This window comes from Lepidochelys olivacea (assembly GCF_965140295.1).
Source record: "Lepidochelys olivacea isolate rLepOli2 genome assembly, chromosome: 9".
Classification (NCBI taxonomy): domain Eukaryota; kingdom Metazoa; phylum Chordata; order Testudines; family Cheloniidae; genus Lepidochelys; species Lepidochelys olivacea.
In genome coordinates, this window is record NC_140419.1 from 8330053 (window position 1) to 8356991 (window position 26939).

The following is a 26939-nucleotide window of genomic DNA, read 5'->3' on the forward strand; positions in this document are numbered from 1 at the left end:
CAATGATGGTAAAAGAATATTAAGGTTGCAAATTGCCCGTGCAAACTTAATTCAGCCCCCTTGTGTCTATGTTTTATGAAACAGTCTTTAATGACATGATCACATACATTTTTTCCCTGCCTCATTCAATATTTCTTTTTGTCCCCTCATTCACTGTTTGACCCCCGACCTTATTTACCACATGCTGTCCAAACCCTGCACTGAATACAAAACTATTCATTTCCTCAGGGGTGTTTCTAAGGTGCTCTCATTATAGTATCCGAATGCTTCACAAACATTGATGAATTTATCTTAACCGCCCCCTCTCTTGGGGTTACTATGATCCCCATCTTACAGACGGGGAGCAGAGAGATAGAGTTTAAGGCCAACTGTCCACTATCTTTGGATGCCCGACTTGAGATAGCGAGGGCCTGACTGAGAACTTAGCAGTTTTATAACACTTGATACCGTCAGAGCACAGCTGTGATCAATTTCAGTTGCAGTTGTGAGCATGCTGCATTTCTGGACAGAAGAGCCCAGAGTCTCAAGTCAGAAAAAGAGGATCACGCAATTAGTGATTTGTGAAAAGGCTGGAGTACGTGATTTGCCCAGAATTACACAGGCAAAGGCAGGGATAGAATCCACTTCTCCAAGGTGACATTCAGCTGCCTTAACCAGGAGCCATCCTTTCTCATCCTTCAGTTCCCTCTCTCTGTCACTAGCCACCTTCCAATTACTGTGACAAACGAACCAGCGTCCTGGACAACAGCCTCATTCACTATACAACCATGATTCATCCCTGAGCAGATCTATCCCCTCCACTGAGTGAGGGGGAGGGGTCCAGTGGAGAAAAGAGTATGTGATCATGTAATGAAAGACTGTGTCAAAATAATGGAGTGGCTAATACAGGACTCAATTAATAAAGAACTAGAGGTCGATAATATAATGAATGCCAATAAACATGGGTTTATGGACAGTCGAGCCTATCAAACTAACTTGATGTCTTTTTTTGATGGGATTACGAGTTTGGTTGATAAAGGTAATAGTGTGGATGTAATATGCTTAGCCTTCTGGAAGGCAGAGGACTTGGGACCACGCAACATTTTGATTAAAAAGCTAGAATGATACAAAATTAAAACAGCACACATTAAACGGATTAAAAACTAAGAGAGCGGTCTAAAAATGTGATTGTAGTTGGCACTGATGTGACCGCTGCTGGAATCCTGTTTCCAGTTCTGTTGCCTACAATTCAAGTTGTTGATAAATTGGAGAGGGATCAGAGAGGGGCTATGAGGAAGATTAAAGGATTAGAAAACATGCCTTATAGTGATAGCTCCCAAGAGCTCAGTCTAAACAAATAGAAGGTGAAGGGGTGACTTGATTACAGTCTGTAAGTATCTACATGGGGAACAAAGAATTAATAATGGGCTCTTCAAGCTAGCAAAGAAAGGTACAACATGAGCCAATGGCTGGAAGTTGAAGCTAGACAAATTCAGACTGGAAATAAGCCGTAATTTTTTAACGGTGAGAGTAATTAACCATTGGAACAACGGACCAAGGGCCGTGGCAGATTCTCCATCCCTGACAATTTTTAAATCACTATTGGATGTTTTTCTAAAAGATTGTTTCTAGGAATTATTTTGGGGCAGTTCTCTGGCCTGTGTGATACAGGGGGTCGGACTGGATGATCACAAAGGTCTCTTTTGGCCTTGGAATCTGTGAATCTGTAACAAGATCCAATGGCTGGAAGTTGAACGTAGGCAATTTCTGACTGGAATTAAGGCACAAATGTGTAATAGTGAGTGTAATTGACCATCGGTACAATTTACCCTGGGACATGGGGGACTCCATCACTGGGAATTTTAAAACTGGATGTTTTTCTCAAAGATGCACACTAATTCAGGGAAGTCCTATGGTCTGTGTTACACAGGATGCTAGACTGGATGATTACAATGGTCTCTTCTGGCCTTCTGCTCTGTGAATCAGTGAATAATGCATACGCACAAGAGGGGGCCGAATTAAGGTTGCACAGGTAACCTAAATTCTGGCATTTCCTAGCTTCTGAGTGCTTGCCTTTGCAACCTTATTCTTTGAACATTTTAAACATAATTTCCCAACGTAAAAAGCAAACAAACTAAACCCCACCATCAAACCTAAAAAAGAAGAAGAAGAAGAAAAAAAAGAAAGAAATTCCATTATGTGGAAATATGCTGACTCCAACTGGACACATCAGCAGGGTTCAGACCTTTAGATCCACAGCACAGACTGTGATGACTTATGCTCACAGAGTAACTGGTAACAGCAGTAGGCTGTTATCCTCTGTCTACTAGAGGCAGGATGAGACACGCTTTGCTGATGGGTTTTATAGCTATTTTCAGACAGCAGAGGAGACTCAGGACTCCTGGTTCCATTCCAGAGTATGTAGGGGAGTGTTCGCTAGTGCTTATAGACCCTTCTGACCCATGCCCCCAGCCTCTCCCTTTCCCCTCTGTTCCTATCTAGCCCTCCAGTTCCTGCAACCCCCTCCCTCATCCCCATCTGTTTTTCATCCCGCTGTATTCCAGTGTGGCTGCTTCCTCCTTCTCCATCTCCTCTCTGACAGCTGGGGGAGCACTGAAAGCATAGGACAGACAATCTCCCTTCTCTCAGTTCTGGTCCCCAACAGAGAGAAGCAATGGCAGGGAAAGTCCTGCTCAGGCCCTGCCGTGCAGCCCCTGGCTGGGGTATGCTCAGTTGCTTTGTGGGGATGGTGTGTGCATGGTCTGGTCATACAGTAGAACTTCAGAGTTACGAGCACCTTGGGAATGATGGTTGTTCGTAACTCTGAAATGTTTGTAAGTGAACAAAACGTGATGGTGGTTTGTTCAGAAGTTTACAGCTGAACATTGACTTAATACAGCTTTGAAACTTTACTATGCAGAAGAAAAATACTGCTTTCCCTTTGGATTTTTTTAGTAGTTTATGTTTAATACAGTACTGTACTGAATTGCTTTTTTTGTGTGTCTCTGCTGCGGCCTGATCGCATATTTCCCTTTCCAAATGTGGTGTGTGGTTGACTGGTCCGTTCGTAACTCTGGTGTTTGTATCTCTGAGGTTCTGCTGTACTTAGGAGCTGTGAGGGGATAGAGCGTGCTCAGTGCAGATAGTCTCTTCAGAGAATTTAGTTGCCAAACTCTAACGAGTCTTGACTGAGTGTGTACACACAGATTTTTTCAGAGATGTATAACTTGGTCAAATTTGGGCGGATTTGCCTGGAAACAGGAAAAGCACATCTCTGACACCAGTGTTATGCCCCGGCCAAATGTTGTGACCCCCCTGCTCCAAAGGATGGGGGTGCTGGAGCTTCCAAAGAAAACAAGTTGTAAGAAATTTTAGCAAATGCAAAACAACATATTTTTTCCTAACCTTGCTCTTGGAAATAGCTGAATCATTTTAGCTGAAAATTTAAAATATATAAATATATTCAGCCTGAGGCAGACACCTCGCATGGAAAATTTCAACCCAAACAGTTAAAGTCTGGCAAGTTATAATCAGCTGAAAACAGGGACCTATAATGATAAATGTCAGGTAAACTTAACTATACACATCACTATCAGCTCCACCTATAATATATGGTGTAGATTTTTAAAGGCAAAATGATATTTAGGCACCTAGTTCCTACAGAACATCAATGAGTCTCGAGCCATCAGTCTATCTGGCCTCTGTTGTCACTGCAAATATCTGAGCACCTATCAGGATGCTCTGAGTAATCTCTTGTCTACGTGGGCCATGCCATGTTCAAGCCAATCTGTATTAATGTTTCAAGTGAGATTTCAGGCTGTATCAAACATTTTGGGAGAATGGGGTGTGTCTTTCAAGCCCCCTGCTGCGTTTCCCTCTAGTGCTTTTACACTGTAACTGATAAAGTACAGTGGGGCAGAAGACAGAGAGAGGGTCCCCGTCCTGGACTCAGGGTGGAGCCTCTGAGGCAGCTGGACTCAGGGGTTCCTCTGTGGGGAAGGGGGTTAATTGAGTCAGGGAGTGTTGATTGATGGCTCTCTCCCTCTCTCTCCATATGGGGTCTCTGTCTCAAGGGATAGCAAATGGCAGGTGCCCAGAGTGCTGGGGCGGGGACTTACCTACTTCTCTTCTGTGTTGAAGGTAAATGTTGAAGACACTGTCGAAATGTTACCCAAGTCCCGGCGAGCGCTCACAATCCAGGAGATCGCTGCCCTCGCCCGGTCCTCCCTGCACGGTAATGCCGGGGGGCCTCGTGTGCGTCTCTCAGAGGGGTGTGTCATGAGGGTGGAGTGGGACTGGGGTGTATCCTTCTAGGAGAGGGGCGTTTTATGGGATTTGGAGTGGGGGTGGGGATGTCTCATTGGGGTTTGTGTCACCCGTGGGACGAGCTGATGGGGACAGAGGGTGTCTCATGGGGGGGTGCCCCAGGGATATCTCATTAGGGGGTGGGGGGTGTCCCATTGGGGGTGACATGGGGTGTCCCATTGGGTGGGTGCTGAGTTTCCATAGGTCCCCCTCCTGGTCCCCTGCCCGCTGCAGTCCCTGATGCTGCCCGGTGTGTTCAGGTATCTCGCAGGTGGTGAAGGACCATGTCACCAAGCCCACAGCCATGGCGCAGGGCAGGGTGGCGCACCTCATCGAGTGGAAAGGCTGGTGCAAGCCCACGGACTCCCCGGTGGCTCTGGAGAGCGCCTTCAACTCCTACTCGGACCTGAGCGAAGGGGAGCAGGAGGCCAGATTTGCAGCAGGTGGGAGTGGTGTGACGGGCCCGGGCACATGGACCCCAAGAGGCTCACTTGAGAGGGCGATGGAGGCGGGGTGTTCCCCCCCGCTTAGAGGAATGGCGGGAGGGTTATTGCCAGGCACGTCACAGAAATGGGGCCCTGCCCCACAGAGCTCCCCAGGGGGACCCAACAGAGAAATGTGGGGAAGGAGAACAAGGACTAAGCCCCCACTCTCAGTTTGGGCAAAGAGGGGGGTTAACCCCCACCCGATGTTGGGGGAATTATGGGAGTTACCACCTAGTTGTGAAGCACCCCTGTGCGGTCCTCTGCAGAACCTGGAGGTGGTGTGGCTGAGCTCTGAACAGCGTCCCCTAGCCCCTGGCTGAGCACGGCTCCCTCCCCTGCTGTGGTAGAGATGGGCACGCCCTTCCCACCAGATCCACCCTCATGGCCGTTCGGTGCCACTCCCTTGCTGGTGGCGATCCCCATTGTCCCATCCCTGCTGCTCAGACCTGGGCCGGGGAACAGGGGACAGCAGGGCGGCGCTGTCGTGTAGGGCACCCCCTCTGCCCGCTGCGGGGGTTCGCCCTGACGCCTCAGTGAGGCCTCCAAATGCGCTGTAGGGATGGACACAGCAGCCAGGCCACAGCCAGGCAACATGGAGAGCGTGTCCCCCCCGGCCACGGTCTGCAGACGGCACAGACAATAGCCAAGGCTCTGCGCTGACCCCAAGCGCCCGTGTGGGCTTTGCTCACGAGCTCTTTGCCCGGCACTGTTTGCAAGTGGCTCTGTTTTGCTGCAGCCCACAGGGGATCCGGCCTGCCAGGGAGGGAGGTGAGGAAGGGCCTGTGTCCAGGTTATCGCTCTCTGTTCCCCTGGGCGGGCTCTTCTGAGCTGGCAGGGCCCGGCAGGCTCTGTCCTTGGAGATCCAGGCTGGGAGCTGAGTCACTGAGCGAGTGGGAAGGAGGGAATGGAGCCAGAGAGAGAATCATTAACCTGCCCCACCCCAGGTAGGCAGGGGCTGAGTTTAGTGCCACCCGTCTCAGCTGACCGCCAAGCGTCCCAGCCCCGCAGCACCACCCTGGCCACGGCCCCGGGACAGGCAAGTGCCCGCTCAGTGGAGCCCTGTCATGTGATTGTCACCCAGGCAGCCAGCCAGCCCCGCGGGCTGCAGAATTCACTGGCAGAAAGAGGGAGCGGGGGCACAAGGACATGCATGTTGCCAGATTTGATCAGCTCATTGTCTAGCACACAATCTAACCGCCTGCCCCTGGCAGCGGGAGAAGCCAGTACCCTATCGCTTCGCCGGGAGGGGAACCCCCTCACCTGGCTGGCAGTACATGGGAGTGCAGTGCAGTGCATGGGGGTGCGCATCCCTTGCGTTTATTAAGGGCCCCATCCAGGAGCTCTGCCTTTGCTTAATCTGCTAATCCCTGGGCTCTCAACCTGGGGGTCACAAACCAGTGTAAGGGAGACACAGTTACCCTGCCCTTCCCATATTGCTGCTACGTGGGAGGCTGGCTGCCCAGATGGAGAAGGTTGGGAGCCAGTGCATGAATTATACCGACCTCAGATAACCTGAGCTCCTAGCCAAATCCAGCCTCAGTAACAAGCCAGGACCCCCATTCCACTGCAGACCCTGATGACGGGGGTGGGGGAATGGGGGAGGGAAGCATTCCTTCCCAACCCCCACCATCGCCTTCCCTGCCCTGGCAGTCTGGCATCTGCTCACCCGTCCAATGCTCCTATCTAGAGAAATGTTCCTGGTGGCTATCAAATGATCTAGTCTCTTTAAAAGTCCAGGCACAGAGTCCGTCTGCACGGCCAGAGCATGCTGCTGCCTTGTGCTGAGACACAGACCAGACAGGGCTGGAGCCGCTGTCCAGCCCTTGCCTTTGCTGCTGTAAATCACCACCAGCTTCGTCCCCACCCAAAGCACCAGCCGTCTGGAATGAGGCACAGCCGGCCTGGTACCATCACCACCCTTCCCCCTCCCAATGTGGTCTTTCCCTCGTCTCTCCCATCCTCCTGTGGGGGTCTCTCTGTGAGGAGGTCTCTGATCTTCAGTGCAGTCCCTGGGGCTGTGGGGAAGGCAGATAGGCTGGTGAGACACGCAGGGCAGGGGGAGCAGGGGCTGAGGCAGCTGCTGGCCACTGGGAGGAGGCTGCAGGAGCGGCACCCCCTTGGGTTGGAGGCCAGGGTCAGGGTGAATAACCCACATGGGACAGGTGAAGGGTAGATTTTAACGAGCCCCTCGCTGCCGTGCAGGCTGCATTGCAAAGAACAGCAGGCAGGGCTAGGTGGGAGGCAGGTGGGGCTGGACTTGGGGAGCAGGGGGACCCTAAGTTGTGGAGAAAGACAAGATCTGAAGGAAGTGCCATAAGTAGCCAATGTGGGCCCCAAATCTTTCCCAGAGCCCTGGTTGCAGGGCCAAGGCGGGAGGCTGAGTCAAAGGCTGGGTCGAAGGCACATTCCTATAGTGGGCCCCACTGGCTCCGGAGGTCACACAAGACCGGGGAGGGGCACAGGGCGGCTGGAGGGAGCAGGGAGTCACCTTGGGGTCCGTGTGGGGGCTGCATAGGTATGTTCATAGCTGCTGGGCATTTGCCTTTCTCTGAAGTATCAGGAACTGGCTGCTGTTTGTGGGAGGAGAGGTAGACACGCTGGAGGGTAGGGATAGGATACAGAGGGCCCTAGACAAATTAGAGGATTGGGCCAAAAGAAATCTGATGAGGTTCAACAAGGACAAGTGCAGAGCTACAGTCTAGGGACCCAATGGCTCGGCAGCAGTTCTGCAGAAAAGGACCTAGGGGTTACAGTGGACGAGAAGCTGGATATGAGTCAACAGTGTGCCCTTGTTGCCAAGAAGACCAATGGCATTTTGGGATGTATACGTAGGGGCATTGCCAGCAGATCGAGGGACGTGATCGTTCCCCTCTATTCGGCATTGGTGAGGCCTCATCTGGAGTACTGTGTCCAGTTTTGGGCCCCACACTACAAGAAGGATGTGGAAAAATTGGAAAGAGTCCAGCGGAGGGCAACAAAAATGATTAGGGGACTGGAACACATGACTTATGAGGAGAGGCTGACGGAACTGGGATTGTTTAGCCTGCAGAAGAGAAGAATGAGGGGGGATTTGATAGCTGCTTTCAACTACCTGAAAGGGGGTTCCAAAGAGGATGGATCTAGACTGTTCTCAGTGGTAGCTGTTGACAGAACGAGGAGCAATGGTCTCAAGTTGCAGTGGGGGAGGTTTAGGTTGGATATTAGGAAAACCTTTTTCACTAGGAGGGTGGTGAAGCACTGGAAGGCATTACCTTCCATTTATATATTTTGGGATGTATAAGTAGGGGCATAGCGAGCAGATCGAGGGACGTGATCGTTCCCCTCTATTCGACATTGGTGAGGCCTCATCTGGAGTACTGTGTCCAGTTTTGGGCCTCACACTACAAGAAGGATGTGGATAAATTGGAGAGAGTCCAGCGAAGGGCAACAAAAATGGTTAGGGGTCTGGAACACATGAGTTATGAGGAGAGGCTGAGGGAGCTGGGATTGTTTAGCCTGCAGAAGAGAAGAATGAGGGGGGATTTGATAGCTGCTTTCAACTACCTGAAAGGGGGTTCCAAAGAGGATGGCTCTAGACTGTTCTCAATGGTAGCAGATGACAGAACGAGGAGTAATGGTCTCAAGTTGCAGTGGGGGAGGTTTAGATTGGATATTAGGAAAAACTTTTTCACTAAGAGGGTGGTGAAACACTGGAATGCGTTACCTAGGGAGGTGGTAGAATCTCCTTCCTTAGAGGTTTTTAAGGTCAGGCTTGACAAAGCCCTGGCTGGGATGATTTAACTGGGAATTGGTCCTGCTTCGAGCAGGGGGTTGGACTAGATGACCTTCTGGGGTCCCTTCCAACTCTGATATTCTGTGATTCACCCAGAGCCCTGTGTCTATGGGTCTGACCTGGCACCCCAGCCCCTGAGCCTGGGTTTGACCTGCCTTTCATGCCCCTTCCACTGAGCTTGGGTCTGTCTCAGCACCCAAGACCCTGCTCCCACAGCCTTCCCCACCCCCGCCAGCCCCACCACTGAGCCTAGGTATTTCTCCTGGCAGTGGACAGGGCTTTGCAGACCAGAGACAGCTCAGCCGACCAGCCCTTCAGCTGCATTACCTGCGTGGATGCAGAGCCTAGAGCCTGGCAGAAGCTGCAGAGTTAAGCCTGGTTCCCGGGAGAGCTGGAGCATCCAGCAGGGAGCTGCCCCCTCCCTGGCATCTGGGGGAAGGTGACGCACAGAGGCAGCTGCAGCCCTGAATTAACCAAACAAGCGGCTCTTAACAACAGGGTTTGTTGTTCGCTGACAAGCAAAATTAGAAAGAGCGGGGCCGATCCTTCATGGTGCTGAGCACCCATTGAAACTGATGGGCCCGATCCTGCGCTGAGCCCCACCGCAGCCCCCATTGACTCCAGTGGGCCCGATCCTTCACGGTGGTGAGCCCCCACTGACTCCAATAGGTCCAGTCCTGCCTGGTGCTGAGCCCCTGAGTCCCCACGACTGATGGCCACAATCATGCATGGTGCTGAGCCCTCTCTGCCCCACTGATTCCACCAGGCCGGTCACCCTGTGAAGTGCTATTGGTTCTCCTGGGCCCAGCTGCCCCCACGTGGGCTGCAGTGTCAGGCCCCCAGTGAGAACAGAGGGGTGCCCTGCCTTGCTCCCGGACCACCTGTGGTCTTCCTTCAGCTCTCCCATCGGGGGACACACAGTGGTGGGTTCCCTAGCCTGCCTTGGTAGGAGGCTTCTCCCAGCAGTGGGGAGCACCGGTGCTCTGCCCCGGGCAAGCCGGAAGCCATCTCTTAGCACAGGGCTGGGCCCAGGGGGCCGAGTGACACACGAGGATCCGGAGTTGCGGCCTGTGGGACCAGTTCCTGCACAGGTTTCGGTGGACAGTGCAGGTCGTGCCGGTGGTGTGGGGTCCCCCCGCTCTGGGCCGTGTTGGTGACGGGGCTTCCTACACACCTGCTCTGAGATTGAGGAGCCAGTGATCAGGAGTCCAGCCTGGGCTGTGGCTAGGTGGCCAGGGCATGTGGTGCTCAGCCTTGCTTCTCCCGGTGCAGCAGTACCCACCCTGAGGGGTCCCTGCCCCGCATCCTGGGACGGGACACCCAGTGTTACTCTGCAGCTGCGGGGGGCCAGCGTCTCCCCATGGGGCCCCTCCTGAGAGCTCATTGGTCTCCCTCCCTGCTTCCCCAGGTGTGGCCGAGCAGTTTGCCATTGCCGAAGCCAAGCTGAAGGCCTGGTCTTCCATGGACGGGGAAGACTCCAACGACGAATCCTACGACGAGGACTTTGGGACAAACACCAACAGCACCCAGCCAGCTGGTGAGTGAGTAGGAGGCATTGCCCCCACCTACAGACTCTGGGGAGCAGGAGGCTCCACTCATGTCAGGCAGTGGGGCAGGGGCTCCCCACCTGTGTCATGTGCCAGAGCAGGGCCTACCTCCACGCGCCCCCAGGGGAGACGTGGGTGGGGGGGCTCTGGGGCCCCTGGGTGCCAAGCTGGACCGAGTAGATCTGTGTGGGTTAGTGCCAGACACCGTGGGGCCGACCCCTGGCCAGTAGGTAACTAAATATAGATACCCCCTGTCACGGAGTGTGGGGGAGTCCAGGCCCTGCACCCCTCTTCCTGGGATTCACTGAGACTCTCAGCCAGCCAGTAAAACAGAAGGTTTATTGGACAACAGGAACACAGTCGAAAATAGAGGTTGTGGGTACAACCTGGACCCCTCAGTCAAGTCCTTCTGGGGGAGCAGGGAGCTTAGACCCCAGCCCTGGGGTTCCCTGAGTTCCTCCACCCAGCCCCAAACTGAAACTAAACCCCCCCCCAGCAGGCTCCCTCCTGCAGCCTCTGTTCACATTCCTGGGCAGACCCTCCTGGCTCAGGTTACAGGCTCTCAGGTCTCCCATCCCCAGGGCACATTCCCAGGTCAACACTCCCCCCTCCCTGCTGCGTCACACCCCCTTTACAGAGATGGGGAAACTGAGGCAGGGAGCCCAAGGCCTTGAGTCAGTGGCAAAATCAGGGATAGATCTCTACAACTCAGCTCCTGGGCCTTCACCTAGCCCCCAGCACCCGTTTCATACCCACAGACTGACGCTGCTATTTCCTAGGCCAGGGGCGCCTCAGGGTCTGCTGGGTCTGCAGTGACCAGAGCTTAACGCCTCATTCCCAGGGAGGGCGCACTGTACCGCTGGAGGCTCTTCCGATCGGCACGCTTGGTGCTTTGCAGGCGAGCACAGGGGATGGCGCTGAGATGTGGTGGACCGAGCATGTCGTGCGTCATTCCCACTCGAATCGCCCTTGTGGCTTTGCAGAGTGTTTGTGAGCGGGAGCTGAGTAAAACAGGGAGAGCTGGGTTGGGTGCGCATTCGGCACATGGGGAGCAAGGAGAAAAGCATGCAGGCAATGGGCCATGGAGGCCAGTCCCAGGGCTGGGTGCCGAAGGAGCCCCTTCCAGCCACACACCGGGCTTGTCTTACGGCCGGCTGCTGTGCACAGGGCAGGGGCTCATCGAACCGGCCAGGCGACGCCCAGGTCCCTCCCCTGAGAGCGCCAGGTGGTGCCGAGTGGTTCCCCTTCCAAAGCACCAGCGCTAGGCGTGCCCTGCCAGGGTGCTGCCCGCTCTCCTGGCTCCGCCAGGGCCCGAAGACATTCTCCACAGCCTTCTGCAGCTGGCTAGATACGTGTGTCTCCCCGGCCCATGTAGCTGCCTCACTGCTCCCCCCTTTTCCAGGTCATTCATTCGAGCCTGGTCCCCCTGCAAACCTTGGGCCATGCTGCAAGTTGGCCATTGACTCCTCTTTGCCTTCTGCCCCACTGCTTGTGTCTCTCAGGCACCGCACCTCACCTCTCCCCCCTCTTGTGAGCAGTGGGGACCAGCACCTGCACAGGTCTCAGTGGGCAGCGCAGGGCCTGCCAGTGCTCCCCCCTTTCCGAGGCTCTGCGGGGGGCCAGCCTGAGAGGGACCCCAGGGCATGTCCCCTACATCAGCCCCTGCCGCCGTGGCAAACAAGAAGGAAGGAGAGGCCAATGCACGTGTCCTCTCCAGGCGTGTAATCCGTGTCCTGTGCAAACAAAGGTGCTTTCTCACAGTCATTAGATGCCCACTAATCTCGGGCAATTTGCATATCAAAGGCAGTCAGCAATAATCTGCCCACACTCCATCCAGAGAAGGGTCTAATTGCTCTTCTGTAATTAGAGGCAAAGTGGAAGAGCTGGCGGATGGGCGCCCGCCCCTGATTGGGTTTGTGGGCATGGAACGGCACCGCGGGCATTGGTCCCGTGGCACCCTCCCCCACTGCTGCTCTGACATGCCCCCAGCCCCTGGGCGTACTGACATGCTGCATTCCCTGGGAGGGACCCTGGCTGGGGCGCATCCTTCCTGGGGGGTTGGGGCTCTAAGCCTCAACAGATGGCGGCTTGTGGGAGAGGGAGCAACCCACTGATTACTGCTGCAGCCCCAATGTCCAAACTCGTTGCAAATTCATGTGTTAGAATCAAACGTTTAGAAGGATTTTTTTACAAAGTCCCTGGTTGGATTTTCAGGAGCAGGGAGGGTGAGAGGGTGGCATGGCTGGGGAGCGGGCTCTGGGAATGCTGGCGAATGTTAGGCACAGCATGGAAAGAGGCCTCCCCACACACGGCTCTGCCCGTGCCACTCAATCCCGACTCCCTGAGCTCCGCACACACAGCTCTGCCGGTGCCCCTCGGTCCCGACCCCCAGAGCCCCTGAGCTCTGAGAGTGCTGCTGTGGGGTGACCTGGCACAAAGCCCCCCAGGACATGTGTGTCAGAGCAAGTGCTGTGACCTGCCCCCTCGCTCCTGGGCATGGCCTCCCCCGAAGGGGCCTTCCAAGCTGCCTCTCCCTGGGGCCAACCAGGCGTCACTGAGCTGCCCAAAAGAGTGCAGGGCCAATCCAGAGGGGTGGAGAGAGCCAGGCAGAGGCTACAGGGGCAAGAGAAGGGGAGTCTCTGCGCTGGGCAAGCTGCAGGGCCTCTTGCCAAGTGAGCTGAAATACCCCTCCGCTCAGAGGGTCTGATTTGCAGATCCCCTGAGGCACCCAGCTAAGGGCCAGGGTTTCCGACATGCCCCACAGCTCCCATGGGGACGCTCATGGGCAGATTTCCCGAGGGTCTGTGCACCCAGCATGCTGGGCACTGCACAGAACCTGGACCGTAGTCCTTGCAGGTGAGCAGGGCTTTGGCTCGGGTCAGAGGCTGCCCAGGAGCGCAGCACTCACTGGGGCTTAAAGGCATGGGCCCTGTGGGGCTAGGGTCCAGCCCTGCCTCTAGCCCATGCTCAGGTCCTTGGGATGTGTTTGTTTCTGTTTAACCAATTTATTTGAGCATAAGCTTTCGTGAGCTATAAACACCCATTTTTTCATGGTCTGTGTGTATAAAAACATCTTCTGTATTTTCCACAGTATGCATCCGGTGAAGTGAGCTGTAACTCACGAAAATTTATGCTCAAATAAATTGGTTAGTCTCTAAGGTGCCACAAGTCCTCCTGTTCTTTTTGCGAATACAGACTAACACGGCTGCTACTCTGAAACCTTTGTTTCTGTTGCGTTTCCTTGAGTCACCCTTTTCCACAAGTTGCTTCCCAGGGGCTGGGCCTGTGGCATTATTCTAGCCATTGCGGGATCTCCAAAAGCCTCCCCCGAAGAGATCAGCCCAGCCCAGCCCTGGCTTGGGTCAGCCATAATGCTGTCACTTCCTGGCTCCCCACCCTTCATGATCCCAGTGACACAGCTACTTGGCTGGATGCACACAGCTGCCAGCAGCCCCATCTGTCCGGGGCGACTGCTGGCCTGGTCAATGTCCTGGGTGCATGATGAGCTGCTCGTGTCCTGGCCACAGCTCCCTCCCTCACCCATCCCTTGGCTGCAGCTGGTATCGCATCTCAGCTGTTTGCAATGGGGCTGCAGGCAGCTGTTGTTGAGAGACAGAGGCAGCCAGGCTGGAGCAGGGGAGGGCGTCTCTAAAGCTAATGGGAGAGGAGGTGCAGTGCATGGGACAGAAAGCTCCCTCCCTGGGGGCCATGTGGGGAGGGGGAGTGAAAGGGCCGGGGGAAGCAGCCAAGGTTGGGGGAAAGACCTGCTTTAATCCACTTCTGCCCAGCAGCAAGGATTCTCCCCTTGGGCACATGCAGGAGGCCTGGCACTGCCTAGCCGGCTGCCAGGATACTCCCCCGCCCGGTGCTGTGGGGAGAGAGGGAGGCCAGGCCGGGAGGGGGAAACCGTGCTGCTGAAGCCAGGTCCCCCCTTGTGTGTTGCAGATGCTGCAGGCCACCTGCCGCCCGGCTCCTTCCTGAAGGATCTCCTCCGCAGCCACCCGTGCCAGCTCAGCGTCCGGCAGAGCTCCTGCGAGCCCGAGAGCGACTCCTCCCAGACCATCTCCCCGGAGACCTTGTGCTCCAGTCTCTGCAGCCTGGAGGACAGCCTGCTGCTCAAGGAGCTGGGCTCGCCGGGCGAACTGGCCGCCAAACTGCTGGGCTCCATGGCCGGAGGGGAGGAGATGCTCCTCTCCAAGCTGCCCCCTCAGACTGGAGAAAGTGCCTTCCAGAGCCTAGGACAGCTGGAGTGCCAGGACTCCCTGTACTCCATGTCCTGCACGGAGTCCTGCCTCTCGCCCACGGGGGACGACAGCCTGTCCTGCAAGGACGACCACACGGCATGCCCACTGCACGGGGACAGCTGCGGGGTTCGGAGGAAAGTCTCCGACGTGGCCTCTTCGGGGGTGGTGTCACTGGATGAGGAGGAGGAGGCTGAAGAGCAGTGAACTGGTCTTGGTCTGTGGCATGCTTCACCTGCCATTTCTGTCCCACTCCGTGACACCCCCGCCCCCCTCCGGGCCCCGTTCCCTGTTCTTCTTGTGGGCGAGTCCTGTCTGGGGTTGGCGTGAGCCTTAGCTGGGCAGAGGAGGATGGTGGAAGGAAAATCCAGCCCCCCCCACTGGCGGAGACTGGTGAAGCCTGAGGCCTCGCGGCCGGCCACCGGATGGATTTGCTTGCTGCGTCTCTCTCTCTCTCCCCCCTCGTCTGTTTTTTTGCATGGGAGTGTTTTGGGGATAACCAAAAGCCCTGAATTGGAGCCAACTGGACGTGACGCCATCTGAGACGGTTCTGAGCATGTTCTGCACCCCACCTCCGAACCCCTAGGGAGGCGCCTTTCGCTGTCGGGGGGCCTGGCTAGTGCTGTTAAAGCAACACGTGTACATTCCTAACGAAGATTAAACCCCCTGCTCCGGCCCCCCAAGCCCCGGCTCAGAGCACTGTGTTGGGCTGCTCTGCACTTGACTTGGGAGGCCGTTTTTCAACCCTTTGGCACAAACCAGCTCTTTGCTTTTATCATACTGGGTTTTATATCGTGAACCGACTCAAGGAGACGGCCGAGGGCAGAGCAGGTTTGTCGGGACGGAGCTGGACAGGAATCGCCATCTCTGCCGGGACAAGGGGGCACGGTCTGAGTTGGTGGGAGCGCGAGAGCAGATCTTTTTCTATATTTTTGTATGTTGTCTCTGTGTGGCCCTGGCCGGGAATGTTGGGGGACGCTCCAGGGTGACATGGTGCAGGGATTGGTACCACCCCAGGCTTGGCAATTAAGTATTAACTTCCCCATTGGACATCTTGGCCTCCGGAGAGCTGCCGTCTTGGGCTGGGCAGTGGGTAGAGCTCACGTTCCCCTTGCTGGAGTAATTTCGAATGATCCCAGGGATACTTTCTGCATGCACAGACACGGGCATGCACCTGTGGTCCCACATGTGTGCACACAAATGCACACAGACCCCCCCACGTGCTCATGCACATGCCCTCCACCCCCACTCTTCATGAGGGTGCTCAGCATTTTACAACCCCCATTCCTGCCTTGGAGAGCTGACCCTCTGCTCCGAGCCCCAGGGAAGCTTGGGCTGGGGTGAGATCCAGCCCTGCCCCCAGGTCTGAGTTGGGGGCTGGATCCAAATGGGCTCTTTTCTGGTTTGGCCATGGCCGTGGGATTTCATGCAAAGCCTTGCTCCCAGCTTGGGATCAAACCTAGCCCCTGATGCCCGCCCCAAATCCAGCCCTGGAGCTGACTGCCAGCCCTTGGGTCTGCCGGGGCGCACACGCAGATCTGAGCGTACACAACAGTGCCAAGCGCCTGCCACAGGCCAGTGGGAAACAAAACCCAAGTCCCAGCTGTGGTGAGTGCCGCAGGTTCCTGTCCCTCTAGCTGAGGTGGGAGCCCCCTCCCCTCCGGCAGGGGGGCTGTGGCTGGCTCCTGGCAGCTGCCGCTTTCGGCCTTACGGTTCAGGAATGCTGAGCCTGGCACCCAGTGGAAATGCAGGGGCCCGGCGGGATCTCAGCCTCGCCCTGCAGGTTCTCCCTTGCTGTCGTGGCTGTGATGGCCCCATAGCATTTGCCGCCCCACGTCAGGCTGTAGCTCCAACAAGTCGGCAGGCACCAGCCCCTGATGTTTGAGAGGCGCGGGGGGGCTGGGCTGGGTGCGTGGACTAGGACTCACGTCTGTGCTCCTTCACTCAGGCGCTAAATGGTGCCACGTGTGACCCTGGGAGACCTTGGGCATCGGAGCCCCTGCACTGTGCGTGTGCCCACAGCCTGGCGAGGTGGGGGGGGAGAACGTGGCAGCCACCCCCAAACTGGGCTTGTTCATGGTTAAGGGATCCTGCAGCTTTAAGGGTCCTGCTTGGCTGCTAGCTGGTGCTCACAGGTAGGGCCCTGATGGGGAGCTGGCTAGGAAGGGACGGCAGCGCCCCTGGGCCTGTGTGGGTGCCCAGGGGGAAGGGGGGGGCTGGACCATGCCTTGCAGGGGCAGCACCCAGGCACTGCCAGCTGGAGCAAGACTGGCTGGGTGCTGATGGGGCTGCTCGCCCTGCGTTGCTCCCAGCAGTGATTCCCAGGGACAGGGCAGGGCCCCAAGCAAGGGGACTACCTTGGGCAGCGAGAGCTGCAGCTTCTGCCCCTTCTGCTCTAGCCAACCCCCATGGCCAGCCTGGGCGGGCCCAGGCCCTGGTGTGCTTGGCCTGGCCACTCTTCCCACCCCCCATGCTATGGCCTCCCCCATGCACCCAATGGCTTGTGTCCATCCCCCCTCACAATAAGCTATGACTTTTCCCATCCCTCCCCCCCCCCCACTGGCTCGTTCCACCCTCCTACAGGTACACAATGGTCTGTCATTCCCTCCCACCATGGCCTTCCCCATGCATCCAATGGCTTGTGTCCCCCCCCAAGCTATGACTTGTCCCATCCCCCCTGCCTGTTCCACCCACCCACCCACACAGACACAGTGGCCTGTCATTTCCCCCTCCCGCCCCCCCACTCTATGGCCTTCCCCAATGGCTTGTGTTCCCCCTGCCCCCACACACAATGGCCTGTCCCCTGTCCCCGCTTCACAGTGGCTTGTTTCCACCTCTCACACACAAAATTGCCTGCCCCCCCCCACTGTAGCCTGTTCCCTCCCTAGCCCCGCCACTGACCTGTCCAGTTCCCCCCGACACATACTCTATGGGCGGTTTCCCTCTCCCCCCCTGGCACACACAATGGCTTGTCTCCCCCCAGTGCCGGATTGCACCCTGGCCATTCCAGTGTCTGCTACGTTATGTTTACCAATGCAATTCATTAAAGCAACGGGTGGGCCGTGAGCGTTGCTGCCTGGCTGCCGTGGGACCCTCTCCTCCCCAGTCCCCGATCTCCCCTGACACTTCACACTGCCCTGCAGTCCCCAAATGTGCCAAACAACTCCTCCTGCAGGAGCCAGTGCGGGACCTGGGTGCAGGGAGCCCCTAGGGTATGAGGCAGCCTGGGGCCCCTGTGCTGCCCCCCAGGTCCCCAGAGCTCCCAGCAGGGCCTGCCCCCTCCTGCTTTATTGAAATTCAACCAGCTGATCAAGTGCCTAAACTAGGGTTCAGGCCTGGCCTGTGGAGCTCCTGAGGAACTGACTCTGGGCAAGGGGAGGTTGCATCTGACCCCGGGGCTCGGCCCGCGCCCCAACCTGGCTCTCGAGCAGCCAGTCCGTGCCTGCACCTTGGCAGAGCGTCTGCCTGCCTCAGAGATGCCGCTGGATGCTGAGTAGCACCGGGCATTGCCCGGGACTGCCCCAGTCTCTGGCCAGTGCGTCTGCTCAGGGCCCGGGATGGGGAGTGAATGGGGGTCAAGCTGTCACCGTCTCCCTGCAGAGAACCGGGGATGTGGGAGGGTGTTAGCAAGCTCTTGGGCCAGAGAGTCAGTGTCCGGGGTCCAGGGATGGATCCCAGGGCACTGGGACACGTTGTGCTGGGAAGCTGCCTGACCCAGGGAGGCGGGGGGTGCCATTGTCCCGTCTAGGCCATGGGCCTGAGGAGGAAACGTGCCCCTGATTGGAGGGCTGATGCTGCTCCCCGAAGGCAGCAGTGACTTTCCAGCCGGGTGACATGAGGCCAAACCTGCTTCCGCCAGCGGGCACGTGCCTTGCTCACAGCCCAGGGGCAGGCAGCGGGGCCTGAGGGCTTGGGGACGGTGTCCCAGAATGGCTGGCACAGGCTTAGCGCTTGCAGTGACCTTGTAGCAGACAGCAAGGGGACGTGGAATCAGGTTTTCTCCACTGTGCCTGGTGGTTTGTTATCGTAGGGTCGCACGAGTGCTGTGGGCTGTGCATGCTGCTGTATTATTACAGGGTTGCTTGAGAGCACTGGACCACGCATGCTGTTTTGTTATTGTAGGGTTGCTGACAAGTGCTGGGCTGAGCATGCTGGCTTGTTATTGTAGGGTTGCTTGCACAAGGTCTGAGTCAAAGCCCTTTGAAGACACTGAAAAGCCTCCCCTGGCTCCCCCAGGCTGTGGATTGGGCCCAGAGGCGAGCACGAGCGAGCTCTGTGCCTTCTCTGGATTGCTCGCCTGCGAGCCCCAGACCCTGCACCCCTGACGGGCTGGGCTGGAAGCTTCTCCCCAGGCCCTGGTGCCTGAGCCAGCCTGAGTGGGTGGCACGGTGGGCTACTAGATCTAAATGCTCGGGGGGGAGGTGGTTCTCGCTGGGCCCGGGGGAGCAACTGGCTCTTTTAACTCGGCCAGGGAACCCCAGGATTTGGGGGAGGAAGGGGAAGCTGACCTGCTCCTCCCCAACCCTCTGCCACGGACCCCTTCAATCTTCCCTCCCATTCAGGCTAAGGTCTATATGGGCCCTGGGCAGCAGTCTCTCCTGGGGCACTCCCCACCCCACGTTTCCCCACATAGCCCAGGCCCCACTGTGCCCCACCCCAGCAGTGCCCACACGCCGCTCCCCACCGCTGTTGTCGGGCAGCCCCCCGAGCAATGAGTCTGAGTCTGGTCCCAGCACCCGCCCCCGGCCCGTGCCCTCACACCATGGACTCTGGCCCCCTTGCTGATAGGCTGTGGGCTCCCCACCCTCTAAGGGACTGAAGCCTCCCTCGCTCTGGGAGACACTGGCAGGTGGGCTCCCCCGGACACACAGATGGGCACTACCTGCAAGGGTCTGAAACGCCCCTTCCCCCAGGAACATAAGGCAGCTCCGCCAGCCCCTGCTCCCTGCTTGGAGTGGGCGACAGTGGCCATGTGCCAGCGTGCCGGAGACTCGGCCGTCAGAGGGGCAGCTCCCAGCTGCAGCCGTGGGGCAGAGGTGGTGGGAGACCATGCTGGTTGCTAGCCCCTCCCGTCCGAGAGACTCTGGGCACATTCACAAACACTCCCATGTTAACCCTGCCCATGCCCAGGGCGTGGGCATCACCCCTTTATGACAGCTGGGGAAACAGAGGCCCGGGGAGGGGACGGCCCAGATCCTTAAAGGTATTTAGTCACTGAATGCCCATTGAGTTCAATGGGAGTTAGTCTCCTTCATATCCTTGCTGATCGGTGCTGAAGTGGCTTGCCCAAATGAGGAAAAGAACCCAGGAGTCCTGACCCCCAGACATCTGCCCTACCCATTGTAGCACGCTCTCTCCTAAGGAGCCTGGCTCACAGAGGGGCTGCCCGACACCCCAGAGAACCTAATAACGCAGCATCTGGAAGGGGAAAGGCAACTAGGAGGGGGTGGCTAGCAGCGCTGGGCAATTGCTAGTCCCTGGGCCTTCCCCAGCCTGTGGCAGGAGCGGGTGACTCCGATTGCACTTCACCTGAAGGGGCTATGCAGGCATGTGGCGGCGTGGTGTGCGTACGTGTGTGCTTGTGTTGCCCACATACAGGTGGGTGTGTGTGCACACGCCTGTGAGAGGTGGGCATGTGCATAGGCACATGGCTGTGAGGGGAGATGTGTATGTGCCGGGAGGTGAGGTGTGGGTGTCCATGTCCATGCACAAATGTGGGGGGGGGGGTGCGCGCATGTGTGTGTGTTGTACAGGTCTGAGGGGAGATGTGTGCATGCACACTGCTGTGAGGGATGTGTGTGTGTGTGTGTGTATGAGGGGGAGGAGGTGTGACCACACATGATGTGAGGGGAGGGGTGTGTGTGTTCACACAGATGTGATGGGAGGGGTGTGTGTAGTCAGCGATGTGAGGGGAGGGGTGTGTGCATGCACACGGCTGTGAGGGGAAGGGGGTGTGTACACACACAGTTGTGATGGGAGGGGTGTGTGTACTCACCGATGTGAGGGGAGGGATGTGTGTATTCACACAGATGTGATGGGAGGGGTGTGTGTACTCACTGATGTGATGGGAGGGGTGTGTGTATTCACACAGATGTGATGGGAGGGGTGTGTGTACTCACTGATGTGAGGGGAGGGATGTGTGTGTACACACACGGATGTGCTGGGCAGTGTGTGTCGTGGGGCAGCAGGCTGGGAGTGGGGAGGAGTGTCCCATGGACCCTGTCTTGGTCCCCAGGAGCCAACCCCGGGGCCGCGTGGCCTCGCACTGTGCTTGGGGACCGTGAGCCGCCGGCCTGGCCCTGTGGCCGCTGAGAGCCGCTCTCTGTTGTCCTGTGTCCCAGCTGCCTGTGGCCGTCCTGCCAGGCCTTGAATAAAACAAGTCTTGTTACTGCAGTGCCGTGTGGGCGCGTCCTTGGTGGGTCTCATCCACTTCCCTCCATGGGCGCCTTGCGTTCCCCAGGGGCCCGACCCCGGCGGGGACAATGGCCAGCAGGGGCCAGGGTGACCACCTCTGAGCGGGCCGGATCTCGAGGGAATGGCATCCCAGGGTCCTGCCTCCTGCGCCATAGGGTCCTGCTGAAGTACCCCAACCATGGCCAGTCCTGCCCGAGAGTCCCCCTCCCTGCTCCAAAGGGGATCCAGCCCCTTCTCCATCCCCGGGGGCTGCGGTGGCCATGGTGATGCTGGCCCCCCCCCCACTCTCCACATGCATGCGGGCCTGCCAGGCGCTATCTGGGAACAGGGCCGCCTTATCTCGCATTCCAGGGGCCGGTGCCATCGGACACCTTGCTAATTATGGGCATCTCCAGGCTCTGGCCGCCTTCCCACCCCTCCCCTCGCTCCCTCTCCCAGCAGTGACCCGTCTCCTCCGCGGGCCGGCACCAGCGCCATGGCGTCCGTCAGCTCGTCCTCCACCTATCGCTCGGAGCGGATCAGCACTTACAGCCAGAACGCGCCCCCCGCCGAGCCCTGCTTCGAGCCCCGCGGGCGCTTTGGAGAGGAGGGGGACAGGAGCTCCCTGCGCCACGGCCCCTTCGCCGCGCGGGCCCGGGACTCTTATGGATACACAGGTGGGGGCCGTGGGTGTGGGGGGACCCAACCCCACACATGCCTCAGGGTGCTATAGCCACTGCTTGCACAGGGGCAGGACGGTGGGGAGGGGCTCGTGGGCCAAAGAAGGTGAGAGCCTACTACTGCTACCAGCTCCCGGAATCCCTCCTGTTGGGCGAGTGGGCGAGGCCTGTGCTTTCAGCGCTATGGTGCTGGTTCAAAGCCCCTGACCACCCAGGCAGGTCCTTGCCTTTACACCCAGGGAGGGGAGGGAGATGCAGCCCCCATGGGGTGTGGGGTGGCCAGTCAGCCTCTGCAATCCCCAGAGGCCCAGGGTTGTGCTCACCCTTTGGGGTGAGGGTTCTTCATCCCATGCTCCCCTTCCAGGCCCCCCCAGCTTGTTAGCCAACCCCCCCCACTCAATCCTCCCATCCCCCACTAGCCTGACCCCCACCCCAGCAATCATCCCCCCCCCATAGCCAGATCCCCTTCCAGCCCCTGGCTTGCCAGCTAGATCCCACCCCCATCAATCCTCTGATCTCCCACTACTCAGACCCCCCCCTTTCAGCAACCCCCCCCGACCCTGGCTTGCTAGTCAAATGCCCCCTTGAGTCAACCCTGACTGCCAGCAGACCCCCTACCAAAAGCCAGAGAGCCCCAAGAGCCGGCAGCTCCTCCCCCATGCCTGCTCGACAACTAGCCTGGTTGTCCTGAGCAAAATCAAGGGACCCCCCCCCCGCTGCAAAGGCACCTCGGGGTGACAGACCCAGCCAGCACCGGCCACACTCGCTGCACCAGCAGTCCACCATGGGAGGAGGCAGCTTGGCTTTCCCCCTGCCTGCCGGGTGCCAGCCCCCGCCTGCCCCCCACCACTGCCCCCCGACACCCCACTGTGACCCCTCCCATAGCTCCTACTGACACCCCCACGGCTCGCCAGGCCGTCTCAGCACCTGCCACACGGTGCAGCCCCCGGGCCTCTGTGGGCTCCTGGGGCCTCATCCCTCCCCCTCACTGCCCCGCTCCGTGCAGGGTCTGCGGGCTCCGTGCGCCCCTGCAGCCTGGGCAGCAACGTGCGAGCCGGGGGCGACACGTACCAGGTGACGGCCGACGTGAGCCAGTTCGAGCCGCAGGACGTGGTGGTGACCACGTACAACTACCACATCATCATCCAGGCCGAGAAGGTGAGGAGCTGGGGTCGGGGGGAGCGAACAAGGCACGGCGGGAATGGGGTGGCTGGGACAGGAGCAGGGAGCTGCCCGCTGCCCCCACGCCTGCCCCAGTCCCTATGGCGCCCCCCCTCCTGGGAGGGGCGGGGCTGAACGGGGCTGTGCTCAGCAGGAACGTGGCTCGTGCCCGCTCTCACGGGGTGTTTGTGTCCCTGGTAGGTGGCAGAGGACGGCACCGTCTCCAACACGTTCACCCACAGGTGCCAGCTCCCCGAGGACATGGACCCCCTGTCTGTCAGCTGTGCCCTCACCGACGCGGGCCTGCTGGTCATCAAGGCCAAGCGCGGTGTGGCTGCCAAGGCGGGCGAGACGCCCCTGCCGCTGTACCGCACCGAGGTCCAGCTGTGAAGCCCCTGGGCACATCACCCGCCCCCACACCCCGCAACCTGACAGATGAGCTGGGCAGGTGACCCACCACCCCGCCCGGCCACATGTGTCGAGGGCGGGGGCAGCTGGCGGGGCCCAGCATGCCCCGCGGTAAGGCAGGCTGACTCAGTAGGCGGCCGGGCAGGCTGGGACCACGGGCTCCATGGGCCTGCCCTGCTGCATGGCTGGGGCATGCACGCTGCTCCTGGCGTGCAAAGGGCTGCCCTGGGCCAGGCTGAGCCAGTCACTCACCCAAGCCTGTTGCACTGGGGCTCCCTGGGCCTGGCGCTGTCCTGTGCGGGGGCCCGTGCTACTGGCTCCCAGCACCTGGCTGGTGGCTCACCCCGGCTCCTGTTCGGAATAAAGGTTTCTCCCACCCATGGCTGTGTCTGGGCCATTCCTTGCGGCCTGCGGCTTGCCCCAGCCCCCCCCACTCTGGGCGCTCACCCTCCCCTTGGTACAACACAGCAGCCTCCTCTGCTGGTGACGCATGTCTCAGCCCCTTACCCCGACTTGCCAGGACCCTGCATCCCCCCCCCCCGCCCCCGCCGTGCGCTCTGGCTGCTCCCTGAACCCACTGCTGGCTGCAGAGCTGCCTCCAGGGTGGTGCCGACCCAGGGAGTGGGGCCAGCCGGCATGGGGAGCTCCCCACCCCAGAGCCAGCGCCAGCGGGGCTCCCCCGGTGGGGAGCACACAAGCTCCTCGTTTGGCAGTGAAGGGACAGGGAGACCCAATTCACAGCAGCGTGGGGAAGGCCAGGCCTGTTGCCAACCTTCCTGGGGCGTGGGGAGGGCTGCATGGTCCCACCCGCCAAGCCCACCCGGCCCCCAGCTGTTTCGGTGCAGCAGCTCCCTCCACTGGCTGGTTGGGGTAGGAGCGGCATGCAGGCCCACCCCCCCTCCCCCTCCTCCCCCCCCCCCCCCGCCCGCTGGTCCCCTTTGCAGTTGCAAGGCTGCTGAGCAAAATCAGCTGGTGCCAGGCTGTAGCAATGTGCCCCACCCCCCAGCCCAGCTGCATCAGAGGTGCCTGGCATGCAGCAGCCGCTCGTTGAGTTACTTTATTGCTCTATTTATAAAGTCCTTTTATTAAATTAATATAAAAATCTCTGTATTTACATCCTGGCCCGCGCAGGGCCCAGAGAGACCCGGTCGCTGCCCGCCCCCGGCTCCGAGCCCCTGGAACCCTGCCCAGGGCCAGACAAGAGCAGCCATGCTGGGGAGGGGGGGCTCAGTGAGACTGGCGGGGGGGAAGTGCTTGTGCTGTTCACCCTGGGCTCCAAGCCAAACTCACCTCTGGCCTCGGCTAAGCCCAGCTGCCCTCTCCCCACTGCGCCCTGGCCCCGTACCACAAACCACCCCCAGAGGTAGCATGGTTGACGGACTCGACGGGAGATTGACTAGCGAGGGGGGGCCTGCGGCTCAGGACTGAGGAGCACCGGCAGGTCGAGCCAAGGGGGAGGGCTGTGGGTTGGGATTCAGGGGCACTGGCAGAGCTGGGGGGGGGGGCAGAGCCCGTGGCAGGTGTAACCAGGGGAGGGGAGCAGCTGTGGGTCAGGATTCAGGGGCACTGGCAGAGCTGGGGGGGGGCAGAGCCCGTGGCAGGTGTAACCAGGGGAGGGGAGCAGCTGTGGGTCAGGATTCAGGGGCACTGGCAGAGCTGGGGGGGGCAGAGCCCGTGGCAGGTGTAACCAGGGGAGGGGAGCAGCTGTGGGTCAGGATTCAGGGGCACTGGCAGAGCTGGGGGGGGGCAGAGCCCGTGGCAGGTGTAACCAGGGGAGGGGAGCAGCTGTGGGTCAGGATTCAGGGGCACTGGCAGAGCTGGGGGGGGGCAGAGCCCGTGGCAGGTGTAACCAGGGGAGGGGAGCAGCTGTGGGTCAGGATTCAGGGGCACTGGCAGAGCTGGGGGGGGGCAGAGCCCGTGGCAGGTGTAACCAGGGGAGGGGAGCAGCTGTGGGTCAGGATTCAGGGGCACTGGCAGAGCTGGGGGGGGGCAGAGCCCGTGGCAGGTGTAACCAGGGGAGGGGAGCAGCTGTGGGTCAGGATTCAGGGGCACTGGCTGAGCTGGGGCTGGAGGGCCCGGGGGTGAGACAGTTGCAGAGTCGGGGGCGGGGGGATTAGCCCTCAGTGCTGTTTGGGGACCAAGGGGCCCCTGGCAGCGGGGGGTGGTGCTGGATACGGCCTTCTGCCCCCAGGAGCCCCGCGCCAGCTGTCCAGAGAACCTCGCATGCGGAGCCCGGGGGCTGGACTTGGTTCACCCTTCCTCTTCACCACACGGGGGCTGCCGGGGCAGCTCCGGGGGCAGGGCTGACGGCAGTGGCTTGCTGGGGCTCCGGCTCCGGCTGGCAGTGCAGGGTGCCAGGCCTGCAGGCTCCAAGGTGCAACGGCACCGGTGCCACCGTCGCGGGGGCTGGCGGTGTCTGTCGTGTCCATCAGCAGCCGGGGCGGGCTCTACCCGCCGGCCCCGCCCCTCACGGGCTCTTCTCGTCCGTCTCGGCGGGGCTGGACTCGCGGGGGATGGAGAGGCGCCGACACCGGTCCCACAGCTGGCGGACGTCCGCGGCCTCCACCTCGCTGCTGCTGGCAGTGCTGTCCCGGAAGCTGGCCAGGGGCGGCCGGACCTTCACGCCCTTGGCAGTGACTGAGCCCTCGATGGCCTTGCGCAGCTGGGGGCAGAGAAGGCTCAGCCACGTGGCATGAGGAATTCTCCCCGCCCATGTCCCCAGCTGCATGAGGGCACCTGGGGCCCTTCTCCCCCACCCCCCCAGCTGCAGGAAGCACAGGGGAGCGGTGTGCAGGAGGGTCTCCAGAGACACCGTCCCTGGAGATTGGTGGCACCCTATGCTCCTGGGCTCAGGGTGGGGGGAAGGCACCATTGCTCACCCCCCAGGAGGGCTCAGGGGTTCTGTTCCTGCCTCCATGTGATGAGTCCCATAGGGCTGATTCCCCCCTTTCCCAGGGTGTTTGGGAGGTACCCCAGGACTTGCTCACCTCTTTGAGGGACACCATGCCAACGAGGCGCCCAATGCTGGTCACGTACGCGTGGTCCACGCCCAGGAGCGAGAAGATGGTGTGAGTCTGCAACAGAGACGGGGCTCAGGGTCTGCGGGGCGGGGAGCTGGCCAGGCTCCACTGGGGCTTGGGGCCCACAGGGCTGGGAGAGCCAGAGGGGACCCCGCACTGGGGGAGTCTGCTGAGACGCAGCCCTACGCACACTGCAGAGGATATGGGGGGTGGATCTGCAGAGTTCAGAGCTGAACCAGCCATGCCAACATGGGGAAGGGGCAATATTGATGAGCCCGGGGAGCCAGGCCCCAGGGCAGAGGACACAAGATGGGGAGCTGGGCTCGGGCTGTCAATGCACCCCTGTGCTGTGCACATGCAGCCAGCTGCCAGGCGCTCCAAGGAGCACGGGACCCCTGGCCACCCCACCTTGTGCAGGGAGGTGCTCTCCACCAGCTGGAAGGGAGCAGGGTCGATCTTGCTGTTGTTGAAGTTCACGGGCTGGTCCAGCTGCTGCTTCTCCCACTCCATGATCTGAAAGGCAGAGGGGCCGTGAGCGCCAGAGACGGGGGGAGAGGCAGGGTGGGCCTCAACGGATGGGCAGGGCAGTCCAAAGCCCAGTGCTCTCCCAATACTCCACCTGCAGCCCCATGCCCTGCCCAAGGCGGGGGGCGTGGGGGGGAAGGGAGGGCACTGCCTGGCTCAGGGCCAAGGAACAGGACACACGGAGGTGACAGCTTTGATCCAGGCCCAGGACCGGGGGACTGGCTGGATATGGCAGGCAGGGAATCGGACATGCAGCCTTTCCCCCTAGAGGACGCTGGCTCCGATCTGGCTCCAGGGTGGAGGACTGGCCGGCTCAGGGGATGGGGAATGGGACGCCCCCACTAGGGGGAGATGGCTTGGATCCAGCCCACCGGGAGCAGGCCCCATTGGTTACCAGGGGTTGCGTGCCCAGCTCGACAGCCC

The 26939-nt window shown here is 59.5% G+C and overlaps 3 protein-coding genes across 7 annotated transcripts in view; 2 read left to right on the plus strand and 1 right to left on the minus strand.

The window, feature by feature from the left end:
* The window catches only part of FAM131A (family with sequence similarity 131 member A), a 42980-nt gene extending 22258 nt beyond the window's left edge, over positions 1-20722 (plus strand). For all 3 annotated transcript variants that reach the window (XM_084639587.1, XM_084639588.1, XM_084639589.1), the window contains 4 exons: positions 4120-4213; positions 4545-4727; positions 9950-10078; positions 14034-20722. In XM_084639587.1, the coding sequence (XP_084495713.1) occupies positions 4120-4213; positions 4545-4727; positions 9950-10078; positions 14034-14536 (909 nt within the window). In that variant the 3' untranslated portion in view covers positions 14537-20722. The remainder of the gene's footprint in view (positions 1-4119; positions 4214-4544; positions 4728-9949; positions 10079-14033) is intronic.
* A 473-nt stretch (positions 20723-21195) lies between these two features.
* Positions 21196-23336, plus strand: LOC311526419 (heat shock protein beta-7-like). Its single transcript, XM_084639429.1, has 3 exons — positions 21196-21399; positions 22409-22560; positions 22765-23336. Exons 1-3 carry the CDS (start codon positions 21219-21221, stop codon positions 22951-22953), a joined length of 522 nt encoding a protein of 173 aa, XP_084495555.1. The 5' UTR covers positions 21196-21218; the 3' UTR covers positions 22954-23336.
* A 720-nt stretch (positions 23337-24056) lies between these two features.
* The window catches only part of CLCN2 (chloride voltage-gated channel 2), a 45573-nt gene continuing 42690 nt past the window's right edge, over positions 24057-26939 (minus strand). For all 3 annotated transcript variants that reach the window (XM_084639738.1, XM_084639737.1, XM_084639736.1), the window contains 3 exons: positions 26400-26504; positions 25959-26045; positions 24057-25633 (listed from right to left, as the gene is read on the minus strand). In XM_084639738.1, the coding sequence (XP_084495864.1) occupies positions 25439-25633; positions 25959-26045; positions 26400-26504 (387 nt within the window). In that variant the 3' untranslated portion in view covers positions 24057-25438. The remainder of the gene's footprint in view (positions 25634-25958; positions 26046-26399; positions 26505-26939) is intronic.

Coding starts and splice junctions, on each gene's coding strand:
- LOC311526419 (XM_084639429.1), top strand. CDS start 21,219: ATGGCGTCCGTCAGCTCGTCCTCCACCTATCGCTCGGAGCGGATCAGC. Junction 21,400..22,408: donor GGACTCTTATGGATACACAG/GTGGGGGCCGTG, acceptor CGCTCCGTGCAG/GGTCTGCGGGCTCCGTGCGC. Junction 22,561..22,764: donor TCATCATCCAGGCCGAGAAG/GTGAGGAGCTGG, acceptor TGTCCCTGGTAG/GTGGCAGAGGACGGCACCGT.